The 21,786-nt window shown below is 44.1% G+C and overlaps 1 protein-coding gene across 1 annotated transcript in view; it reads left to right on the forward strand.

The window, feature by feature from the left end:
• sgsm2 (small G protein signaling modulator 2) overlaps window positions 1-21,786 on the forward strand; it is a 41,864-nt gene that overhangs the window by 10,930 nt on the left and 9,148 nt on the right. Inside the window, exons 3-12 of the mRNA XM_067245933.1 lie at window positions 11,638-11,806; window positions 15,116-15,283; window positions 15,720-15,787; window positions 16,030-16,178; window positions 16,282-16,416; window positions 18,118-18,242; window positions 18,359-18,423; window positions 18,926-19,089; window positions 19,501-19,633; window positions 20,119-20,253. Of these exons, the coding sequence (XP_067102034.1) occupies window positions 11,638-11,806; window positions 15,116-15,283; window positions 15,720-15,787; window positions 16,030-16,178; window positions 16,282-16,416; window positions 18,118-18,242; window positions 18,359-18,423; window positions 18,926-19,089; window positions 19,501-19,633; window positions 20,119-20,253 (1,311 nt within the window). The remainder of the gene's footprint in view (window positions 1-11,637; window positions 11,807-15,115; window positions 15,284-15,719; window positions 15,788-16,029; window positions 16,179-16,281; window positions 16,417-18,117; window positions 18,243-18,358; window positions 18,424-18,925; window positions 19,090-19,500; window positions 19,634-20,118; window positions 20,254-21,786) is intronic.

A 21,786-nucleotide genomic window follows, 5' to 3' on the forward strand; every position in this document is an offset into this window, starting at 1 on the left:
TGGGAGATCTCTTTGGGTCAGCCAACATTGGGCTTCCCAGGCCCACAAATGCATCAGTGTTAAAATTGCATCCTCGTGACTCATTACCGCATTATTCCAAAGTGAGGCGCCTACCGCCACATGTGTGGGTGTTTTAGGGGGAGGGGGGGCATAGGGGGAGGGTGGCGAAGGGTGTGTGTGTGAGAGGGGGGTGGTGGGTGCAATTACCATTTCAGAATTATTATACAGCACTGGGAAGAGATAGATAAAATGTAAAAAAAGAAATACTGTTCTGAACTGCAATGGGAGTTTGAGGCTGTACTTGTTTAATTTTCTTTCTCATCTGAATGAGTAATATAAATAATTAAGCCAAATCTCATGGGTACTGTGTATGTTTGTTTAATAGCCTATATGTTCGTATCAGCAAAAATGAGTGGAGATAGAACTCTGATTCAGTGTGAGCCTCTTGATGGTGGCAGGGTTCTCTTTTGTTAGGATCTCTAATAGATGTCTTCTAGCTGTTGCAGTATCTTATCTGTATGGCCAACTATAGTGAACTACAGTCAGCCTGTCCAGGATTCAAAGATCCGGTAGTTGTCCGCATCATATTGTTCCATAAGGCCTACATCACATCCTGTTTCCTCTTTTAGATTCCTCAAGTCTTCTAATTGATGTCAGGGTTACTCATGTTGTTCCCTTTGCAGTATTGGTTTAAGAGTTGTGTATTATGATATTAGACCATAAGTCTAATGGTCAGGATTAAAAATCTGGTATAATGGTAAGAGCTGACCCAGTCTCAGTAACTAACCAGTGACTTTTTTCTTAGTTGTAACTGCATCACCACCTGTAGCCTCTCACCTGTTATATTGATTAATCAACTCTACCAACTGCCCTTCATGGACTCTTCCATGTTGCTTCCATGCCCATTCTCCAGAGCTGTCCTAAAGTAAAAAGAGCTACTCTATTTATATTATATATGAAGTGATAATTTGTACTTATTTGTGGGTTTGAGAGCATAGTTTGAGGCCACGCCAGTTAACTAAAGCAGTAAATGTAACACTTTAATGGTTTTGACTCCTTATAGTGATTTCCAGTTTCATTGCATAATATCCTTCATCTTGTCCTTAACAAGCCCAATTATTTGAAACTCATGCTATTTCATCATACTGTTACCCTTAATTCATGCTTAAAGTTCAGATAGCTTTAAAGTTAATTTTCTTGCCATTTATAGGTGCTTTTGTTTCTAAATGGCAAACCTTTAAGTCTGTTTTATCAAAGGATACAGCCTACCGAGGTTTAGGTGCCTGTGCTACTTCCATTGGGTGACTGTCATTACATGGTCATGAGTTTCCTAATGAGGCCATTAGCAGTGCCAGACCTTACACTTATGTCTGCAAACCAACCATCTTCTGCCTGTTTCTCTGCTAGGATATTTTGCAATTAGCTACTACTCACAAATGGATGTGGCTTCAGTGTGAATGCATGTGCTGGCGTGTGTGCTTGATTGCATGCATGTGTGCAATAAACAATGTCTATTTACAGAATAGTCTGCAGCCATTCAGCTCCTCGTGAGTGTTTAGTCTTAAACCATTTTGATACAGTATATGACGAGCTGGATTCCAAACTAGTGCATACTGTACATCCATCCTAGTTCGCTGTGTGTTTGCATTCAGTACATATGTGATTGTGTACGTGTTTGAAATACTCTGTTGTGTTGAGGTCTTTTACACATTGACAACACTAATTACCTACCCAACCATTCTTGGAGGACAACATTCATCCAATTTACTTCCTTCCTTTATCTCCTTGTTATTTCAAATTGTCTCTGTAAGCGTTTGTGAAACCCTTTCATGACATTGCATGAAAAAAGTTCACAAATTTATATTGCAGTAGATTAAATGTGTTTGTCTTGTGTTTCTGTATGCAGACACGTGTGTGTTATCATTTTAGAACAGAGAGGCAGCTGTTGGGAATTATTTCTAAGAATGGTTTAGGAGGACAAACCTTTCTATAATGCAGACTAATCGATCCGCTACATGCACTGCATTTAAATGGGAAGATTTTGCACCAGCATTATGATGGGAGCAGCCATACTAGGTAGTGTAATCCCATTGTAAAACATGCAGAAAGATTTTGGATTGTGGATTAGTGTGAATTAAAGGTATGGGGGTATTAAAGTCTGATTTGTCACACTATCGAACAGTTAGGGTTACTACCAGTTAGGGTTAGACTGTGGAAAAATCTGACCTTGTTGTGATGTCATCCACCTGGATACACCTGTCCAAAGTTGGATTGGAAGTCCCAGACCCTTTTCTAAAGCTGTGTCTGCATGTGTTCATGCTCGTGGAGACAGGGACAGGTCATTTAGTGACGAGATCTTGACATCACTAGAGACCAGGGAGATGCATCTGGATCAGCACGCCTCACATACACACTAGTGGCACTAGTGCAGCTTAATTGCGAGAGCTGGAAGTCACCGGAGGCCGATAAAAAGCTTCAGGTATTCCACTGATTATATCTGGTCTCCATGACAACCTGGCTCTCCTCACATGGATGTGTTCACTTAGTGGAAGACAATAACATACTCTGCAGTGAACACATACACACATACTGTCCACACATGCATGAGTGCATGTGCTATAGCACATAGTGCTATAGCACATGCACTCGCACTAAAAACAAGCCAGGGGTTCGTTCAGACACACCACTGTGCATTACACACACGCACATTTAGATCCCCTGTATGGGAAAAGAATGTGTGTTTCTGTATATGATGTGTATCAGACTACAATGTGTATTAGACACTTTGCATGCAGAAATGCGCACACACACACTACATCCTTACATAACTGCAATCTCCTCTATGTAGGTGGTCTCATTTGATATTTATTTTATTAGACATGTTGTTGCATCGCTGGCCTCAGCTGGCAGTGTGTGTGGGTGTGTGTGTGTGAGAGGGAGGGCGGAGGGAGCAAGAGAGAAAGGGGGGGCGTTTGTTTCTGTTGTGCCTGGCTGGCAGACACGCCCTCGGGCAGGGTAAGCTATGTTGGTGCAATACTATTATGGTTTCAGCATTGTAGGGCAATTCTATACATAAATAATAATATTTGGTATATATGCTAGCGTTGGTAAGCATGGGCCATGCAGCAGAATATTATAGGTACCATGGCCGCCACTCACAACATATTGAGATTCACACATATGACATAAGTGTTTCCCTGCTTGTTTTGTGAGTAGTTGAAGTGTATTTATTAGGATAAGACCCTTGAGATGAATCATCAAATTTTTGGAGGAGGTCCTAAGAGATTTCATGTTTCACATTGATTTCACATTCTGAAGTGTTGCTTTGACAACTTGCCACAAGTAGACAGGCTAGCACTTAGCGGGGTTTCACATTTGCTGAAATGCAAACATTAACTTTAGCATTTCTGCTCTTGCTGGATGATAGAAAACCCACAGTTGGCGTCTATTTGGGCTAGCTTGTAGCTCTTAGTCTGCTTAATGGATATGGCAGGTGACATTTTCAAACTTCTTGCATACCTGGTGTGGCTTGACCACCCACGTCGTCTGACATGTTTTTTTTAATTCACAATCAGTCAGCTATGCCTGCCCCCCTTTATTATGCTGCCATGTTCCATCCACCTCTCCAACTCGTATCACCCTTTCTCATCTGTCTGTCAGTCAGTGTCAGTATTTTTGTCTCTGTGACACTCTTTTTTTTCTAACCCAGTAGTCGGCTGAATGTCAACTGTGTTGAGCTACACAAGCACTTAGTAGGGTGTACTGCCCGAAAGAAAAATAGATTCTCGGCATGGAAATCGAAATCTGGTAGAAACGTTAGTACTTCTGGTTCCGATGCTGCAGTCGGTTGTCAGCAATGAAAGTGCCCGTTTGTTGCCAGCAGAGCCATGCAGCGATGGCCCTGTAGAGACTCTAAATGGCTCTGGATGCCAGTGTTTGCAGAGACAGTGCGACCCTGACTTCGTCTCGCGTTACAGAAAATGGATGGTTTGCTTGGGAGACGGCAGATGTGCTCATTATGTTTGGAGTGGAGCACTAATCATGGTGATTGTCACACAGAGTTTACGCTGATTGAGCTTTGAGCTGCGGGGAGGCGTCTGTGTGTGTGTGTGTGTGTCTGTACGTGTGTGTGAGAGAGAATTTCCAGTGGTCGGAAAAGAGAGTGTTGGGAAGGATTTCAAAATGTAGACAGAGTTGTGAAAGAGAGATGAAGGTCCCTTGGTGTCTTCACAACTACCTGTCTCATCTCTACAGGTTGAGGACAAGGTGTTTCATTACACAATGAGCCGATAAATACAAACTACAATTATCCAAACACCATAGCAAACTGTATTGCACCCTCTTAAATGTCTGTGCCATTTGTTGATTCTATAATTAAAGTCCTGTATATGATGAAGAAAGACATCAGGCCGTAATAGTATTTTTTTTTTTCATCAAAAATTATAAAAACTGAAAGAATGTCATTCACACACACAGCTGAGACATTGACATGCACATCAGAGGCAGGTCCAAGCACGTCAAGTGTGTTTATTACAAAATTATGTGGATCCAACCATCCATCATGGAGTTTGAGTGGATCATAGCCAGTCACCAATTGGTTTACTCGAATCGTCACCTCTTTGATTGTTGTGTGTGACACCTAAAGCTGAGGCACTGACAACCATACATAAGTTTGACTGGATTTCCTCTGAACGCCCTGCAAGAGATTCAGACAAAAATCATTAGGATAAGGAGCTAAAATAGTTCCCGGAAATCTGTTTTAGTTGTCTTCAGTTGGAGCTTTGACTGAGAGACGGCGAGGTGTGTGGGGAAAGATCGGAAGGTGGAGCAAAGAGAAGAGAGGTGAGGTGAGGACAGCCAGAGAAGAATCATGACGGGTCAATCCCAAAGATTCTGCCCACCTTTCATCTGTCATTAGCATTTACTCTGCGATAGACACTCTTTGAGTCCCTAGAGTCATCACAAAAATCCACCCACGCTCATACGTACCGTTTGTCTCTCTCACGAACACTGACCCACACACACACACACAGTACACAAAATACACTACATGTTGCAGCTTTGGAATTTCTTGCAGCATATTTCATACGCTAATGCCTTTAAACCTGTCACTGAAGTGGGGAATCCACCATGGACCACTCACAGCATTATGATTAAGGGCCATAGTCAATAATTCTAACTGAGCAAAAGCATGAGTTTATTATCTCTGCGATTGTATTATGTAAATCAGCATAGCCTTTTTAATGTTATGGTTAAGTGTTTGCACTGTAACACTCAATTGCTTTAGGCTAGACTGCATTTAAAATAGACATTTGGTGGAAAATCTGATAAAGCTATGACAGGGAGAGTAAACATGGCCATGCACTCATAAAGGTGTTTTTACCTGAATGATAAAAATGAATGAATCACCAATGACATTTCTGACTCTGGCTTAGAAACCAATCCACAGGTGTATGTTTATGTGTTAGATAAACTCTTCACTGAGTGGACACAGGGAGGCCTAGCCATTGATTTCCGTTGAAACTGTCTGTTTCTGCCCCCCTGAAGAGCCACATCATGAGATGAGATAAAAATCTGCCTGCTCTTTGCTTCTCTGTTTTCTCCTTCCCCTTCACCTCTTCTTTCCCCATGTGATTGGGTAACTGATGGGCAGGTCAGGTGAATCAATATTTAATCACCTTGTGTGAACACCTGCCCTCAAAGGCCATGGGAACGAAGGAGAGAGAAGGGAGGGGATGAGGGAGGGAGGGAGGGAGGGATGGAAGGAGGGATGGAGAAAGGGCGATAGATAGAGAGGGCAATGAACCTACTGAGAAGGATGGCAAGGAACAAGACTTGGTGAGAGAGATATTGAGAGTTGTATGAAAAGAAAGAAAGACAAGGTGAGGGTTGAAAAGGTGAGGGAAGCTGAGGGAGAGGGCCAGAGAAGGGAGGATAGAGAGTATAAGGAGATGGGATGGGCCATTTTTACTTGCTAGGTACTGTCCTTATGGAGATGCATGGATCAGCCACATATTTAGCATTTCTATGCTTAAATGCACACATTCCAAAGAAAACTTACAATACAATCCTACAAGGAAGATCTGAAAAAGACCCTTTAAATCCATCATAACCTAGTATGTCGAATCATCTCCAAGGCAAAAGAATGTAACACACCAACTGCTTTGTTTCTGCCAAACAGCTCCGATTGTGCGATCAGGATAGTTAGTGTCTAGACTGGAGCACGCTGGTGCATAAAACAAACATGATTCAATCCACTTCAAAGACCACAGATCAATAAAACGGAGGCAAACACTGGCGTATTGAGACTACATTCATAATGTTCCTCATTAAAAGGGTAATGTAAAACACAACTAGTGCTGTGCACAGCTAATTACGTATGTAGATAAATAACTATTACAAAAGTACTTTGTCGTAAACATTTCTGCCCCTGTGTGTCGTTTTGAGAACGTTTTAACTGTAAGGCTGGTTGGGAATTGTACAGGAGATTAAATCAATCTAATTTTGATTCTGCAAAAGCAAGACTTTTGAATAAAAGGTGTGTTGTATAAAAGAGAGAGAAAACCGGATTGAAAATAATGAGAATTAAGGGAAAATATTGAAAAAAGTGAGGCTGAATGTATTTTAATTTTTTCTTCAAAAACAAGAGTGGGAGTTGGTTGTGAAAGATAGGACGAGAATCCACGAGGTGATGTTATACAAACAGTTAAGCACACAATCCAGTGTTGCAAGTTAAAAGCTTATGTACACACATCATTCATTGTCTGTGTGTGCATGCATGTAAGCTTTAGTGTTTGGTAGTCTTTTTCAAGGATGCATGTTTTGCTTGTGTGATTGTTTGTTTCCCAATTACACAGGGTATCATGTTGTCTCCAAAACCCCCTAGTGCTCTAAAGCTGTTCTGAAGACATCCATTAAAGCACGTGTGTGTGTACACTTAACATCAAGCCTATGCTGTTTAACGATGTAAAGATGGACTATTGAACAGACAAGCTAAGGCCATTGATGGCTCTGTTACAGGCCAATGATGCGTGATTGGGATTGACCAAACAAGGAACAGGAACACCTTAGAGAGAGAGAGAGAGAGAGAGAGAGGGGGGAGGGGGGGGAGGGGCTGTTGTCACTGTCCAACTTTACGTTGGATAGTGACAACAGGAGCATGATGCAAAAGGCATCAGTCTCCGAAGGCTGTTTTCTTCCTAAATCTGTGAGCCACTTGTAAAGACCTTCCATCTTTCCTCTCACGCAACATAATACAAGCTTCCGGAAACTCTCCTCCCCTCTTAAGTGTTTTCACATTTTAAATGGCATGAACTGGAAATTGCAAGTCCTTAATTGTCAGTTCCCATTGAAGTCCACATTTTAAACAGGATATGCCAAATGTAGTATAAGTTCCTACTACAAATAACTAGCCCTGGCTCTAATGTAAGGTTCATTGTAACACAGTTCAACAGGATAATGTGGTGTGTATTATATTCTAATACATTCAAATGTAATTTTAGGTCCAGTGCGTTCTAGCGTCACCCACCTACTCACTTCATTAAGCCGCATTAAAGTGTACAGCAGCGATCACTCAAGGTCAATGGACCATTGCACATTGCTTTGCAGTGTTAGCTTCGGCAGGTACTGTAGCTTCCATTAGGCAGGGGAAGAGGAAACAGATCTGTGGGAAGGATTGTGTAAAGGTTAGCCTCATTCGTACTTTGATTAGCGTCTTGCTCTGATCCGTGGGTTTAAATGTGAAAGTCAAGACGTAATCCCTTTTTTTGTCTTCTTGAGTGAGACTGAAGACTGTAAAGTACGTTATTGAAGTTGAAAGCTTGTCTAATTTTTCTCTCCTTTTCAAGAACGCACCTCAGCCCGTCTCTCCATCATTCTCTCTTTTGTTCTCTCACGCCGTGTCCCTGTCCCTCTCTCTCTTTCATTTAGTGTATTTATCTTCCCCCTATCCCCTCTCTCTCTCTTTCTCTCTCTCCATCACCTCACTTAACTTTCATGAATTCCTGGCTTGGGAATGAAAAGTGTTAAGATTTTCATTTTCACACTTCCTGTCATCGGTATTCAGGGGTCTTCTAGGGGCACACGTGCAAATCCCTGGTGTGAGAGAGGCAGCTCATCTTTGCGAGTGCCATTTGAAGAGAAAAAGGGGGGTGAAGGCGAAGAGAGGAAGAAGCCGGTCAGAATGTAAAGCAATACAAAGCTACCACTCTCACTCCTTTTCATTATTTTCTCTTCCCCATTGCTTCTCTCTCACTCATTTGCTATTTCACTCTCTCTGTGTGTCTCTGTTTTTTCCTTTTTTCCTCACTTGCTTCCTTCATCCTCTCTTTCTTTTTTTCCAACGGGCGGGCTAAGGGGAGCAGAGTAGAGGGGAGCAGAGTAGAGGGGAGCAGAGTAGAGGGGAGCAGAGTAGAGGGGAGCAGAGTAGAGGGGAGCAGAGTAGAGGGGAGATGGGTAAGGAGGAGTGGGATGAGTCAGAAAGCAGACCCCACTCTTCCTCAGTTTCCCCTCTTTATTTCTTGTACTCTCGCCGGATGTTTCTCTTTCACACAGTGTCAGTCTATTGCCTCTATCCCTTCTTCTCTCTTATTTGCGCCCAGACAGTCCTAGTCATGTCTCTTTTTCTCCATATTATCTCTTTCCATCTGTTTTCCATCTGCCTCAAAAAAGCAAAAAACATTTTACAGGACTCATCACACCCGGGACATACTCTGAACTGCTGCCTTCGGGCAGACGATACAGAACAATGAAAACACGGACAAACAGATTAAAAAACTGTTTTTATCCCAGAGCCGTAGTCACCCTAGATGCTGCTGTACATACAAGCTTTTTATGTGCAATTTTAGGGAGTTGTGCAATAGAGGAATCTGATGGATGTGTGTGTGTTTTAACCTACATTTAGTCATTTAGCAGATGCTCTTATCCAGAGCGACTTACAGTAAGTACAGGGACATTTCCTCAAGGCAAGTAGGGTGAAGTGCCTTGCCCAAGGACACAACGTAATTTTGCACGGCCAGGAATCGAACTGGCAACCTTCAGATTACTAGCCCGATTCCCTAACCGCTCAGCCACCTGATTAATAGTCTTAATCTTTTTACATTTGTATCTTATTTTATAAACTTGTGTATTTATTCATTGCACCTGAGGAGCTTTACCTACAATGTCGTTGTACAGTGTACAATGACAATAAATATATTCTATTCTATTTTGTCCTGAACTCTGTTTTTCCTTCACTGGCTTGCTATCCCTGCATTCTCCCCCTGCACGTACAGGGTTCCTGTCCTACTCTTTACTTGTGATCTTTCATTCTTCCTCTACTGTTGACTCTTCTTCCCTTGTTCTTTCTCTCCTCCTCCTCATCCCTTTCTTTCTCTCCAGCCCACACCATCCACAGCTGCACAGTTACCTCCGTTATGCAGTTCATTACTGTCAATTACTGTGACTCACAACTCTGCTACACAGTCACAGGTGGTGCCTCTGTCATGCACACACACACACACACACACACACACAATTACCTTTTAAGCTTTACCATCATGTATTTGGGTGTGACAGAAACACGCAGACAGATGGACATGCCGGTTGTACTGGTCCAGATAACCAGTATGGTTCCTTCATGACAGTAAGATCTGGCTAATTAGCTCTGTCTTAATTAGATCTGCTAATGAGCTGTAGGAGACATGGCCAAACCCAAACACAAGCAGAAATCATAGACTTTTGCACAGTCTCTCTGCTTCCCATTTCATCTCTCTCTCTTCTCTTCCCTCTGCTCTCTTTTCTCTCTCCCTCTCCATGTACAGGACAGCACTCTCTATCTCAGTTATGCTCTCAACCATCCATAAGCTTAGGTTCACTACACTGTCCTTGGAGTTTCAATTCTCTCTAGAAGTGAAAGGTTTTTGACCACAGATGTAAAACAGTAGTTTTCTTTTTTGACCATGCGCAAGTTTTTTTTTTAAATCTATGTTGCTACTGGGACTACTGTATCCCCAATAGAGACTTTTGTGTTGCATTTGTTACAAAAGCATTTTTCTCACCACCTTTCAAATGCTTTGGGAATTCAAAGGAAGCAATACAGTATCAACTGTACATGTTGAAGTGGCTTCATGAACAGTGTACCATATGACACTCTCTCTCACACACACACAATGATACAATATTTGTTTACCACACATAAACAGACCCAAACACACTCACACCCCCTCACACCGACTTGAGAGAGCTCTTGTAGCATGATGTTACAGGAAGAGAAACCTCATGCATGACCCTATAGTGTGAAACACTATCCGGAGTAAATTAGCCTTCCACTTGCGGCTCTTTTACTCTTTTTAAGAAAGTTAGCTAGCTTGTCTGACTCCTGCTGCTTTCTCAATAGAAAGCACTTAGGCTCCACTTAGATGAATCATCGCAGCCACACACCGAAACCACAAACCTCATCACTGGTCGTGAGCTGAACACACATCTCCTAGGGAGCGGAGAGAGGGAGAGCAGAGTGAAGGCTGGGGACAACAGCAGCTGGAAGTCATTGCCTTGTGAATATCTTTCATCAACAGTAGGCAAACCCCTCCTTATGCTCAATGCTTTTCAAATTGAAATCCGTTTATGGAGCAACAAAGTATACTGCTGTTCGTTACATTTTTCACTTGAGGGAATACTGGTATTTTGGAAACATACTGTAATTGAACTTGTCACCTGTTCAATGTTTTTTGCAATATCCCACCATTGGTTCCAGTTTAGCAAGCACAGCAATAAAAACCCAGCTATTAAAACCATAAAACACTAATGTTGTTGGCACTGGTGTTCTAGTTCCAGGTAGGCATCAATAGCATTCATCACATGAGGGGAGACAAGCAGACTGAGAGAGACTTCAACCTGGTATCAGCAGCAATGTAAATCACTGAGATTGCCATTTCCCTATTCCCAGTAATGTGAATACAAATTAATAATACCGTTTCATTTGCACTGCAACCCTTAGACGGTCAGCTAATCTAAATTAGACTACCGACAAGATCTTCCCTTCCCTGTTTTGGTTATGTCTCACAGTCTTAGTTCTTTAGGGTCATTAGCACGATCTGACACACAACAAATCACTTTGCTGCAGGACCAGAAGCCAGTTTTGTTGTGCCAAATGTTCTACAGTTTTGCTCTTCTTACTCCTCTTATCCCACATCAACAATTGACTCTGAACACAGTGCAGGCAGTTTCATGTTATACAAAGTGTCTGCGCTTGTGTGCAGTTTACAAGTAGATTATCTGACACACTGCTTCTGAAGTTAGTTAGCCTAACTCTTTGAGAGACGTTGGGAAGAGAAGGCTGCGTAGGAGGGCGAAGTGTGTCTATAATAAATGAATTCCTGCAACAGGTGATTACATTGAGACGCTTCCTGTGGGAGACTGTGTTGGCCTGCATGTTCTCACTCCTTCACTTTATTTCAATTTGTCAATTCCTGTCTTCCTCTTTCAATCTTTCTCCCTCTTTTACCCCAAACACATTAAACCTTTCCTATTCTTTCACTTCTTTATCCCACCCCTCACTTTTCTCCTCTTCCTATCTATCCTAACCACCCTTTTATATCTCCCCCTCCACCACTCCCCCCTCCCCCCTCCCTCTCTCCGTCCTACTTCCTGTCTCTCCAGGCACCATCGAGGCTTGCATGGGCCACAAGCTGAAGCGGAGAGCAGCCGGCTTCCTGCGCAGTGACAAAATCGCCGCCCTCTTCACCAAGATCGGCAAAGTCAATGCCACGACTGGTGAGGTGTGCCGCAAGGTGCAGGAGCAGCTCCAACAACAGGCCGAGATCACCAGGTACCTGTTCCCTTACTGTGGCGTTTTCCAGTTCCAGAGCACACTAAAACCCAATGTAATAAAACCAGTCACACTGAAGAAAACAGATCTGATCTGAAACACAGTACGTCCACATACATCAGAAGTATCATCACTCATGGCCTTTGGTGTTCGTGTACACTCGCGCCTTGATAAGATCTGTGTGTGTGCTGAACAATAACCCAGGGAAGAGTGTGTCTGTGCGCAAACATATATGTGTGTGTGTACACAGGATGATAATCTGCTTTGTCAGCAGGCACTGAGGCGCAGGGCAAGCTGTTTGTTTGCCCATTAATTGTCCATTAGCCAAACCACATGGCTACTGCATGCCACTCTAGAGTTGGAGGGAAATGCTTTTAACTGAGGGGGGAAGTGGAACACACACACGTCACTGTGTACACTTCTAGTTACATGCAGTAATCTGTAGATAATATTGGAACACGTCCATGAAACATCAGACACAAGCGCTAGATTTATTACTTCTGTTGAAGCTGTTTTTCGATTACATTTGTTTTTTATTTCCCTGGAAAGACAAGGCACTGAATTAAAAGCTATCACTGTAGTCTCATTCTCCTGTTTATGCCCTCCCCCACGCGCACCACACACACACACAACACCGACACACTCTCACACACAGACATACACACAACTCTTCCTGTCACCCCACCTCAGGGCTCCATCGCTCGGTTACTCCCGTTGCCATGGCGACATATTTGCGCCACCATCACAAGAGCACGAGTGAGCCGTGCAGAGAGCGAGCGAGAGAGAGAGAAACTAGAAAAACAAAGTCTATTATTTTTTATCAGCATTTTAAAATTAATTGTAACTCCTTCATCATTTAAACTACTGACCACACTGAGTTCATCAGTGCAGTCAATAGGTTGAATGACGAAGGGGCTCCAATTAATTCCTAAAATGCTGACTAAAAATAATTAAGTAAGTCTTCATAAATAGGCTCTTGTGCACGATCTTGCACATCCTGACAGATTGGGGCCAGATTTGCACTCTCATTGATGGTGGGTTAGAGAGTGCGTGGTAAATGGCTGGAACACAATTAGGCCCTCAGGATCATCTGTGTATGCTCTCCAGCAGCCTGCTCTCCACAGTGTCAGGGGCAGATCTGATTTCCAAATTCAGTTGAGGATTAAATTGGGTTATCTGAATGTCGCTCGGGGCCAGAGGTCTCTCGATCTCCTCCCCATCTCTTTTTTGTTTCGATCTCTCTCACTTACCTTCTCACTTACCTTTGTTTCATCCGCCCATTCAGTCATCTACTCACATAAGCAGTCATTCATGGACGCACTATAGTCCACCCACTGTATAAGTCCTCATAGTCCTGTTTAGGCCAGATTGATTTGACTGATTATGCTGGATTCGATTATATTCAAATGCAGACCCACAAACACACACCCACACACTGTTGTCCTGAAGGCCAACATTGATCAATGCTAATGCTGAGGTGTGGTTAAATACTCCTGCTTATCTCTGTGATGCTAGTGCCTCCTCACATCTAAACCAGGCTGTAGGAAGGATTTTCGTCCAAGCATGAACCACCCATCTCTCACAGACATACAGGGGTGTCACACTAAGCCTGTATGAATAAGGGAACCTTTATCTCCCCATCCACTCAGAACAACCCCAGATACATACACACACACACCAACACACACACACTGCCCTGCCAACCCAATATCCCTCTGCCATCCCCTGATGCATTCTGGGCCAAATGCCAGATGTCCTGTCTCTCGTGTGCATCTTGGTAGTAGGTCCTTGGTGCCCCCCCACCCCTCCTGCTTGTGTTACAACCTCAACCACATCTTTCTCCTCCGTCTTGTCAGGCGGCGTTTGATCCCAGGAGAGTTGACACTGCAGGCCTTCCAGCATTTGTGGGAAATCTCATTCCGATCACGCAGATATCGGGAAGAAATTGTGTCGTCATGGCATTGTTCATTCTGTGGCGTGGAATATAATCATGCTACTTGCACAGTATATGCCATCTTCTCCATCATGATGACATTTGTTGACATTTTAAATGTGTATACTGTATATAAATTATATACTGTATTGCCACGGGGACTTGCGGTTTCCACCACAAGTATCCTGAACTTGCACTCTCCAGAACTACTTTCCAAGGAACTGGAAGGTTTCTGCTGCAAGTACTAATCAGAAATGTTCAGTGTTGCAATCCCCACCCTCAAAGTTCCTGTGTTTTGGAAAGTTCTACCTCTGGAGCAGGGACTCATTGGTTCCTACTTCTTGCTCCACCAAACTCAATTTAGACCCTGGTTCCTGCATTGGAAACACAGCTCATCTTAGGTAAAAGAGCTCCTATAAAGTTTCCCTTTGTCTTTTTCATCCCAATCTGCTTGTCGACCGCAGACTCCCTGTCTCGACCAGCTACTTCCACCCTCTTTCTGAGCTACTTCCCGTCGTCCGTGACCCTAACTGTTTAGATGTGTCTGCGAGTTTGATTTCTTCAGTAGCAGCTTTCATTCCCTCATCCATCCCTGTCTCGACCTGTTGCTGCCTTTGTGCCGATGTCACCCCCACCTCCCTGTGGTGAAAGTGCTGCTTCGTGACTGCGGCTTCATCCCCCCTCTCTCTCTCATCCCCAACCACACACGTCTGATGGTTGGAGTGGAGTGAAGGTCTGAGTGGGAGGTGGAGAGAGAGTGAGAGGTGAGGGGGGGGGGCGGCAGAAGAGATCAGGGGGTGTTTCATATGATTACTGTGTGGGAGTGCCAAATATTCTTTCATAATGGAACAGAGGTACTCCAAGCATTGTTTTCATCGTTTCAAACGACTGATGCTGTTTGGAGCAGTTTTTTCCTGGTATTTCGAATTGACTACTCAAGACAATCCATGTAAAATGAACTAACAACTTTATTCTCTTTCTGTCGATTGAAGTCATTTTCTTAAAGTATTGTCATGGATTGAAGAATCTCTTCCTGCAGTTGCCAATGAAGAGAAATGCATATAATTTGTCCAAGAGAGTTGTATCAAGAATCTGATCAGATTCTTGATACAACTCTTCATTTGCTGATTGGTGTGAGTTGCGATGGACAGCTTCATTGTACATGTGCCACATCGCCCCCTGATGGTCTATGGAACTGCCTCTTTGGCTAAATGGGTGTCAACACTGTCCTAGAGGGACTTGATCTGATCTCGGATAAGTTTTTCCTTTTACATCCGGATTAATGAGTTCATATCCTCTGATCTCAGACTATCTATTTGTTGAAAACAGAACGTTGTGTCTTGTTTTGATAATGGTTTCCTAATCTCGACCTCTAGGAAAGCACAGAGCGTGGGTCACGAACCCCTGAAGCGGCAGGGCTCGTCGTCAGCAGGTCGAGCCCCCCAGCCCCTCTCAGTACAGGCGATCAAGCACATCTGGGTACGCACGGCACTCTTTGAGAAGGTCCTGGACAAGATCGTCCAGTATATTGTCGACAACTCCAGGTGAGAATAGGCTTCTGTAATCAACACTAGCAACACCACTCCAGCAAGCTGCGCTGCAAAGGCCAACCACTGTCGTGTCTTTGAGATAAAACGGTTGTTGTTCAGTGACCTTTCGCTGATGATTCAGGTTCATATGCTATCTTACATCAAACACACATATCTTCTTTGAACCATTGTCCTGCTAATAATGTAGGCGTAGTTGTTTTTTTGTTTTTTTTTACAACTTTTCCATATTTGTTCTCTGTGCTGCATGGTACTTTGCCACTCCAGTTTCAATAAGGCCCTCCTTTTAAAGATGAAAGCCTTAATTTTCTTTTATTAGGCATAATGGTATGTTGAATAGTTCTTTAATGTATTCGAGAGAATACTCTTTTGTGGTTCACTACATTTTAGGTGCCTGTCTCTCTTTCCCTCTGTCTGTCTGTTGTCTCGGCAGTAAATACTATGAGAAGGAGGCTCTGATGCATGACTCAGTGTTTGGGCCCATCCTGGCTGCACTACTGGGTGAGTAGCCTCAGGACATGGTTACGAATATGCTCCACAGAGAAACAAAGACCTACTTTTTTTTATTCTGATCCGTGATGTATGAGTTGTATGAGTATGCTATTGTAATTTCAAGAGTTGTTTGCTTTTTTTGAGAATAATTTAATTCATATTTTATTCCATCTTCCTCTGCTATTTCTCTCCTATTTCTCTCTCTCTTTCTCTCTCCCTACTTCTTTCCTTCTTTCCCTCTGTTGTCTAAGTGGGGCCCTGTGCGCTGGAGTACACCAAGCTGAAGACGTCCGACCACTTCTGGACGGACCCCTCTGCCAACGAGCTGGTCCAGCGCCACCGTATCCACGGCGCCCACCGAGGCCAGGACGCCTCCCCCAGCCGCAGGCCTGCTCTAGGGGTGAGGGGGACCAGGGTACAAGGGGGTAAACACACACAGGTAAACCCCCTTCTTTTAATACTTGCTCATTCTGGATCATTCATTGGTTCTCTCCGTACCCCAGATCCGTAAGAGACAGTCCAGCGGCAGCATGTCGGACGATAAGTTTGCAGCGTCGGCGAGGGAGTACGTGGAATCCCTCCATCAGAACTCCCGTACCCACCTCCTCTACGGCAAGAATAATGTAATGGTGCAACCGGTAAGGCTGATTGGACAACTGCCAAAAGGGCAGGCGGACATTGGATGTCAACTAGAAAACAAACAGACACGCGTCATGGTTCAATAATGAACGAGACTTGCAGCATGCAAAAGTAAGATTATGTCAAATGTATTCATGCATGGAGAGAAGGCCCACAGCAGTGATGTCAGTCAATATATGAGTCAGTTCTCTATAAAATGGCAGTCATGCACAAGCGTATGTACTAGAGCAGACCAAATTAAACAAGAAATGGCAATACAATAAATTTGAGTTAAGTTACAAAGAGATTCTATCTAAATCATCTATTATCTGTTATTTAGTATTTAGAAGCCTTCAAGGCCATGTCTCCTGTGGCCTAAAGGAAGGCATAGACCAAAACCATGCTGGCTCAACTAAACCATACCTACAGTACATCTGGCCATAATGATATAGGAGAATCTACCTCACGCACATACCCACATTATGAACCAGCACATAAAAAGACACACCACAGTTCAGGGTACTTGGTAAGCCGTAAAGAATTTCCAATAAAGTAATCTACAATATTTATTTATTTATCTCTTGTTCATTGGTACAGTATACACATACACACAAGTATGCCTGTGTTCTCATGTCCTCTCACATCCAGCCTTTGCTTTCCTACCAAGTCTCAGCTTTTAGCCAAGCTGCTGTTTCAGTAAATGACATGTTTGGTCTTGGGAATCTTTAATGAGCACCGATCGCCCACTGTTCTCAGTAGCTACCCACTGCACTGACCCTCACACAAGGTGCAGGCTAGGATATGGGGGTGGCAGGAAGATGCGCACACACACACACACACACTTTTTATTTATCTCTCCCTCCCACATGCGCACACACACACACCAGCGGGCAGGTACACACCCATAGTGTATATGAAGCAGGTCCACACCCACTGCAGTATCAACACAATGAAAATGATCAACGCACCACACAATACCGTACCCCTAGCTCAAAGCAGGAAGCTTGGACATTTATACCAGGATTACATATTCATGCAACAAGCTTGTGTACTACATTGTGTAACATAGACTTATTTTTATTCCATACAAAACAGTGCTCTAAACAGTCTGCTGTGCAGTACTCCCCAGAGGCAGTCCCAGGGGCAGAAGATAGAGTGGTGGTGAAGAGAGAATTAGGGCAGCTGTGGGCTGTTGTGCTGTATCATAGCTCCTTTGGTCCAGCCCTAGTCCAGGCAATCGATAGGGGAAAGGAACCCGACCAACTTGGAAACATGGTGAAGATTTAGCTTTAATTCGATTTGGGTGGAAAACCGGATCGCCAAGTGCTGTGGCAGCAAACACACTGCCAGCTCAGTGGAGGACGGTCATCGTTCAGCCTCCACTGCCTTTTTTCATTTTCATTTTTTCTTTCCTGACGCCCCCACAATTTTTCTTGCCCATCCTCTCAGTCCATCCCTGTCCTGATGCTGCCAGTCCCTCCGTTTCCTGATCTTTCCATTCGTTCTGGATCATCCTTTCCTCTTCCCATCTTTTTGATTTCCTCCTCTCCAATCTTTATTGCATTCTATTGTCTCGTCTGCTCTGCGCTCACATAAAAATTACAGAGTCAATTAATCCTACTCACGCACGCCATCCCTCTCTCTCTCCCTACCAACCTCCTCCTTCACACTCTTCAATCTATTTTCTCTCCCCATCACTCCCTCCACCACTTTCTCTGTAGAAGAAAGATATGGAGGTGTTGCGGGGTTACTTGTCTCTTCATCAGGCAGGGGACAGCCTGACCCTCAAGTGGACCCCAAACCAGCTGATCAACGGCACTCTGGGAGACTGTGACCTGGAGAAAAGGTAGAGACTCATGCCCCTGATCCACACACTCACATTTATTACATTTGTGGGACAAAATGGTGGCTATTCAATCTCTCTCTCTCTTATTCTCTCTCTCACTCTTTCTTCCGTCCTAGTATCTATTGGGATTACGCATTGACTGTGCCTTTGCGGCAAATCGTCTGCATTCACTGTCACCAACGTGGTGAGTCCTGGAGTTGTTCAGCCTCCTCACGTAGCATCTTTTTCAACATTCCCCCTTTACCCATTATTTCATATTGACACAGTGTTACAGAGAAACTAGATACCCTTCTGTTTTGCCAATAATGCAGAAGATACACATTCTGTCATAGCACATCATCACACAATGCTTTGAAACCAATGTCACTTTACAGTATTGATTAGCAGATTTGATGAAGTGCTAATTGTCTGGTTCCAGTTCGTAATTCTAGCTCTGGGTTTGAGATCTGTGGGCGTGGGTCAGAGCAGTTATCTGAGACGACCATGTTAGTCATTTATCTTTGTGTCCTCCTCCCCCACCTCCTTTATTTCCACTCCCCCTCCCTTCCCCCATCCCCTCTCTTTTACTCTTGCCTTTGTCTATCTCTCCCTATTTCCTGTTCTCCTGCCATACCTCCGCTCCATTATTTCTCACCCTCCTTTTTCATTTGACCCTCTTCTCTCTTTCTTCCATCACTCCGTAGCTGACTGTGGTGGAACATTGGTGCTTGTCAGCCAGGATGGCATCCAGCGACCTCCCCTCCAGTTCCCCCCCGGGGGCCACCTCCTTGCCTTCCTGTCCTGCCTGGAGACCGGCCTGCTGCCCCGGGGCCAGCTGGAGCCCCCTCTCTGGTCCCAGAGAGGCAAGGTGGGTGTCGTTGCCAGACTCCAGTACTCTATACGTGGCATGTGGACCCAGGAAAGTGCTGTGCGTCGAGGAACATTGAGGCCTAGCAATCAAGAACATCATCTCCATTGGATCAGAACTGCGATTCAGTTCCAGTAGAAGCCCCTGGGTTCTCCTCTTCCACCCTCTGATGCAGCGCTGCCTCTGCCGTTCTCCTAGGCTGAGATAGTGTAACCAAATAATGGCTGAAGATGTCAATAATTCCCTTTTTGCTTTCTTTTCCTGAGTCATTGTATTGATATTCCTCAGATGATGAACATAGTGTACAGAAGTCAATTGTGGTACCCCAAAGGAACAGAAAGGCTAATGACAGAGGCATTGTTTTCTGTGTGTGTGTGTGCGTGCATGTGCGTACGTGTGTGGGGGATGCAGGGTAAGGTCTTCCCCAAGCTAAGGAAGAGGACCAGCACAGCCAGACTGGTCGACCAGGAAGGGAATGGAGAGGATCAGATTGCTGCTGACTATGTATTCCGCATTGTTTACCCTGGGCACCGGCATGACTCCAGTGAGTGATCTGCACACACACACACACACACACAGATTCCACTTCAGTCCCTGTTTGAGTGAATGCTCTGTGTAACATATTGCAGTGGATAACATTGATTTGAGATCAGTTGTAGTTCTTTTTTTTATGAGGTACTACAGTAAGTTAGCCACACAGGCTCGCAGCTCTCTCTTCTTGTTTGTCTGTTACTGCAGTTACTGTAAAACAGTAGTCTCATTGTTGTTGGTATGTATTTGCATTGAGAAAGAGAGTGAGCAGCAAGCTATATGTCCGATTTTCTGTACGTGCTTTTTGTTTGTGCAGTGTGCAATAGTGTGAACCTGTTGGTATCTGTGCTTACACTTCAGACTGTACACCTGGGGACATTTTGTGTGTGCAAGCCTATCTATTTAAAAATGTCAACACTTAGGTGTTGCAAGTCCTCCCAGGCCTATAGGTGGCGCTGTATAACCCTCTTCTCTTGTATGTCACTATGGGGGGAGCAGTCACTATAAACTACCACCACACCACGGGCAGCCGCGCGCCCTCGCTGGACGACGACGAGGAAGAGGAGGATAGGCTCCACGCTATGATCTCAATGATCTGCTCGCGGAACCTCACAGACCCTAATGTTATGAAAGGTTTTTATCACCTGACACCCTAAAAAAACCTCCACTTCCCATATCCCCTTCCTCAACTTTCTGTTTGTCATTTTCTGCCCCCCACCTCCTTTCCCCAACACCTTTTCCTTTTCCCCCCACATCTTCTACCTGAGTGGCAACCACCCCATCCCTCACTCCTCTCTCTTCAACCCCAAAGCCTAGCCCAACAATGCAGGCATACTGTAGAGTGAGGGAGAGAGAGGGTGAGGCACGCTCAATGTACTTTAGTGGAACTGATACATAAGCAAATGAAAGATAATGCTATTATACCATTATTAAATGAGATGGTTAACCAATGAGCTGCTGATCACAGTTAACTCCCTTAGTTAGCTTTTTCCCCAATCAAATCCAAATCTAATCAAAATGTATTTGTATAGCCCTTTTTACAAGCAATGTCACAGAGGGCTTCACATCACCCAATCACTGATGAATGTCATACCTACTGTATACATAGCTCTACTTAGCCCCGTGGGTGTGAACTTGCAAGTTATTGGTTCAAGTTAAAGACAATGCTTTGCAGATATGAAAAGCATTTAGTATCTCATAGTTTGGTAAGAATACATTCTTGCGCGTTGCCATGGTGAGAGCAAAAGATAGGTCAAGTTTCATGTCCCTGTGCGAGAGATGGAGAAAGAGAGAAAGACAAAAGGAAGGCGGAGGGGCTGACAAACAGAACTGTGGTGCAACTATGATCTAGAAATATATCTGGGTCTTCTCATTCCCCATTGACCCATTTATTGATTATAACCCTAGTTCAACCCTAGTGTAATCACACTTAGAACCAACAGGCAGCAAAGACCCACCCACACATACAGATAAGCCATAATAATCTAAATCAATGGGAACAGGTATGAATCTACAATGTACTATATCCTGAAATTCAGAAACGTAACACAGTCTTCTAAAGTATACTATCTATTCTGGTGTCCTTGTGTTGTCACCATAGATTACTTCTTTGGTTGACTGTTCCCTTTAGTGGCAATTGGGGCCCCTCAGTGGTGCCCTCTGTCATTATTGCCTGGCCCTGTCAGTGATTCTGTTGGAGATACAATTTAAGTGCCACATCACGTTATTACCTCTCTGTCATGATGTCACTCTTTTCTTACCACTCCACTGCACCTCTCTCTCTCTCTCTCTCTCTCTCTCTCTCTCTCTCTCTCTCTCTCTCTCTCTCTCTCTCTCTCTCTCTCTCTCTGCTGCTCGAGCATGCACACAATTACAGAGCAAGTGGAGGGGCTAATTCACTCACTGGGCTTCTAACCTGATGCAACATTGTGAAAGCTGTCACACACTCACACAAATGGACACCCGCTCCCGCACTCTCAACACAACAGACACGCCACGGGCCCATCGTCAGGCTTCTGGGTGAACACACACTCGCGCTCTCTCTCCCTCAGGAGGGACCGTTTGTTGTCTTCCTGTATTTTCACACAATTGCATTCTGGTATCTGTAGTTTGGAAGACTCATTCATTCTGTTAATAGTTAGGAAGTTGAATAGAGAGATGAACAGT

The sequence above is a fragment of the Osmerus mordax genome, chromosome 11, assembly GCF_038355195.1.
Source record: "Osmerus mordax isolate fOsmMor3 chromosome 11, fOsmMor3.pri, whole genome shotgun sequence".
NCBI classification, from domain to species: Eukaryota; Metazoa; Chordata; class Actinopteri; order Osmeriformes; family Osmeridae; genus Osmerus; species Osmerus mordax.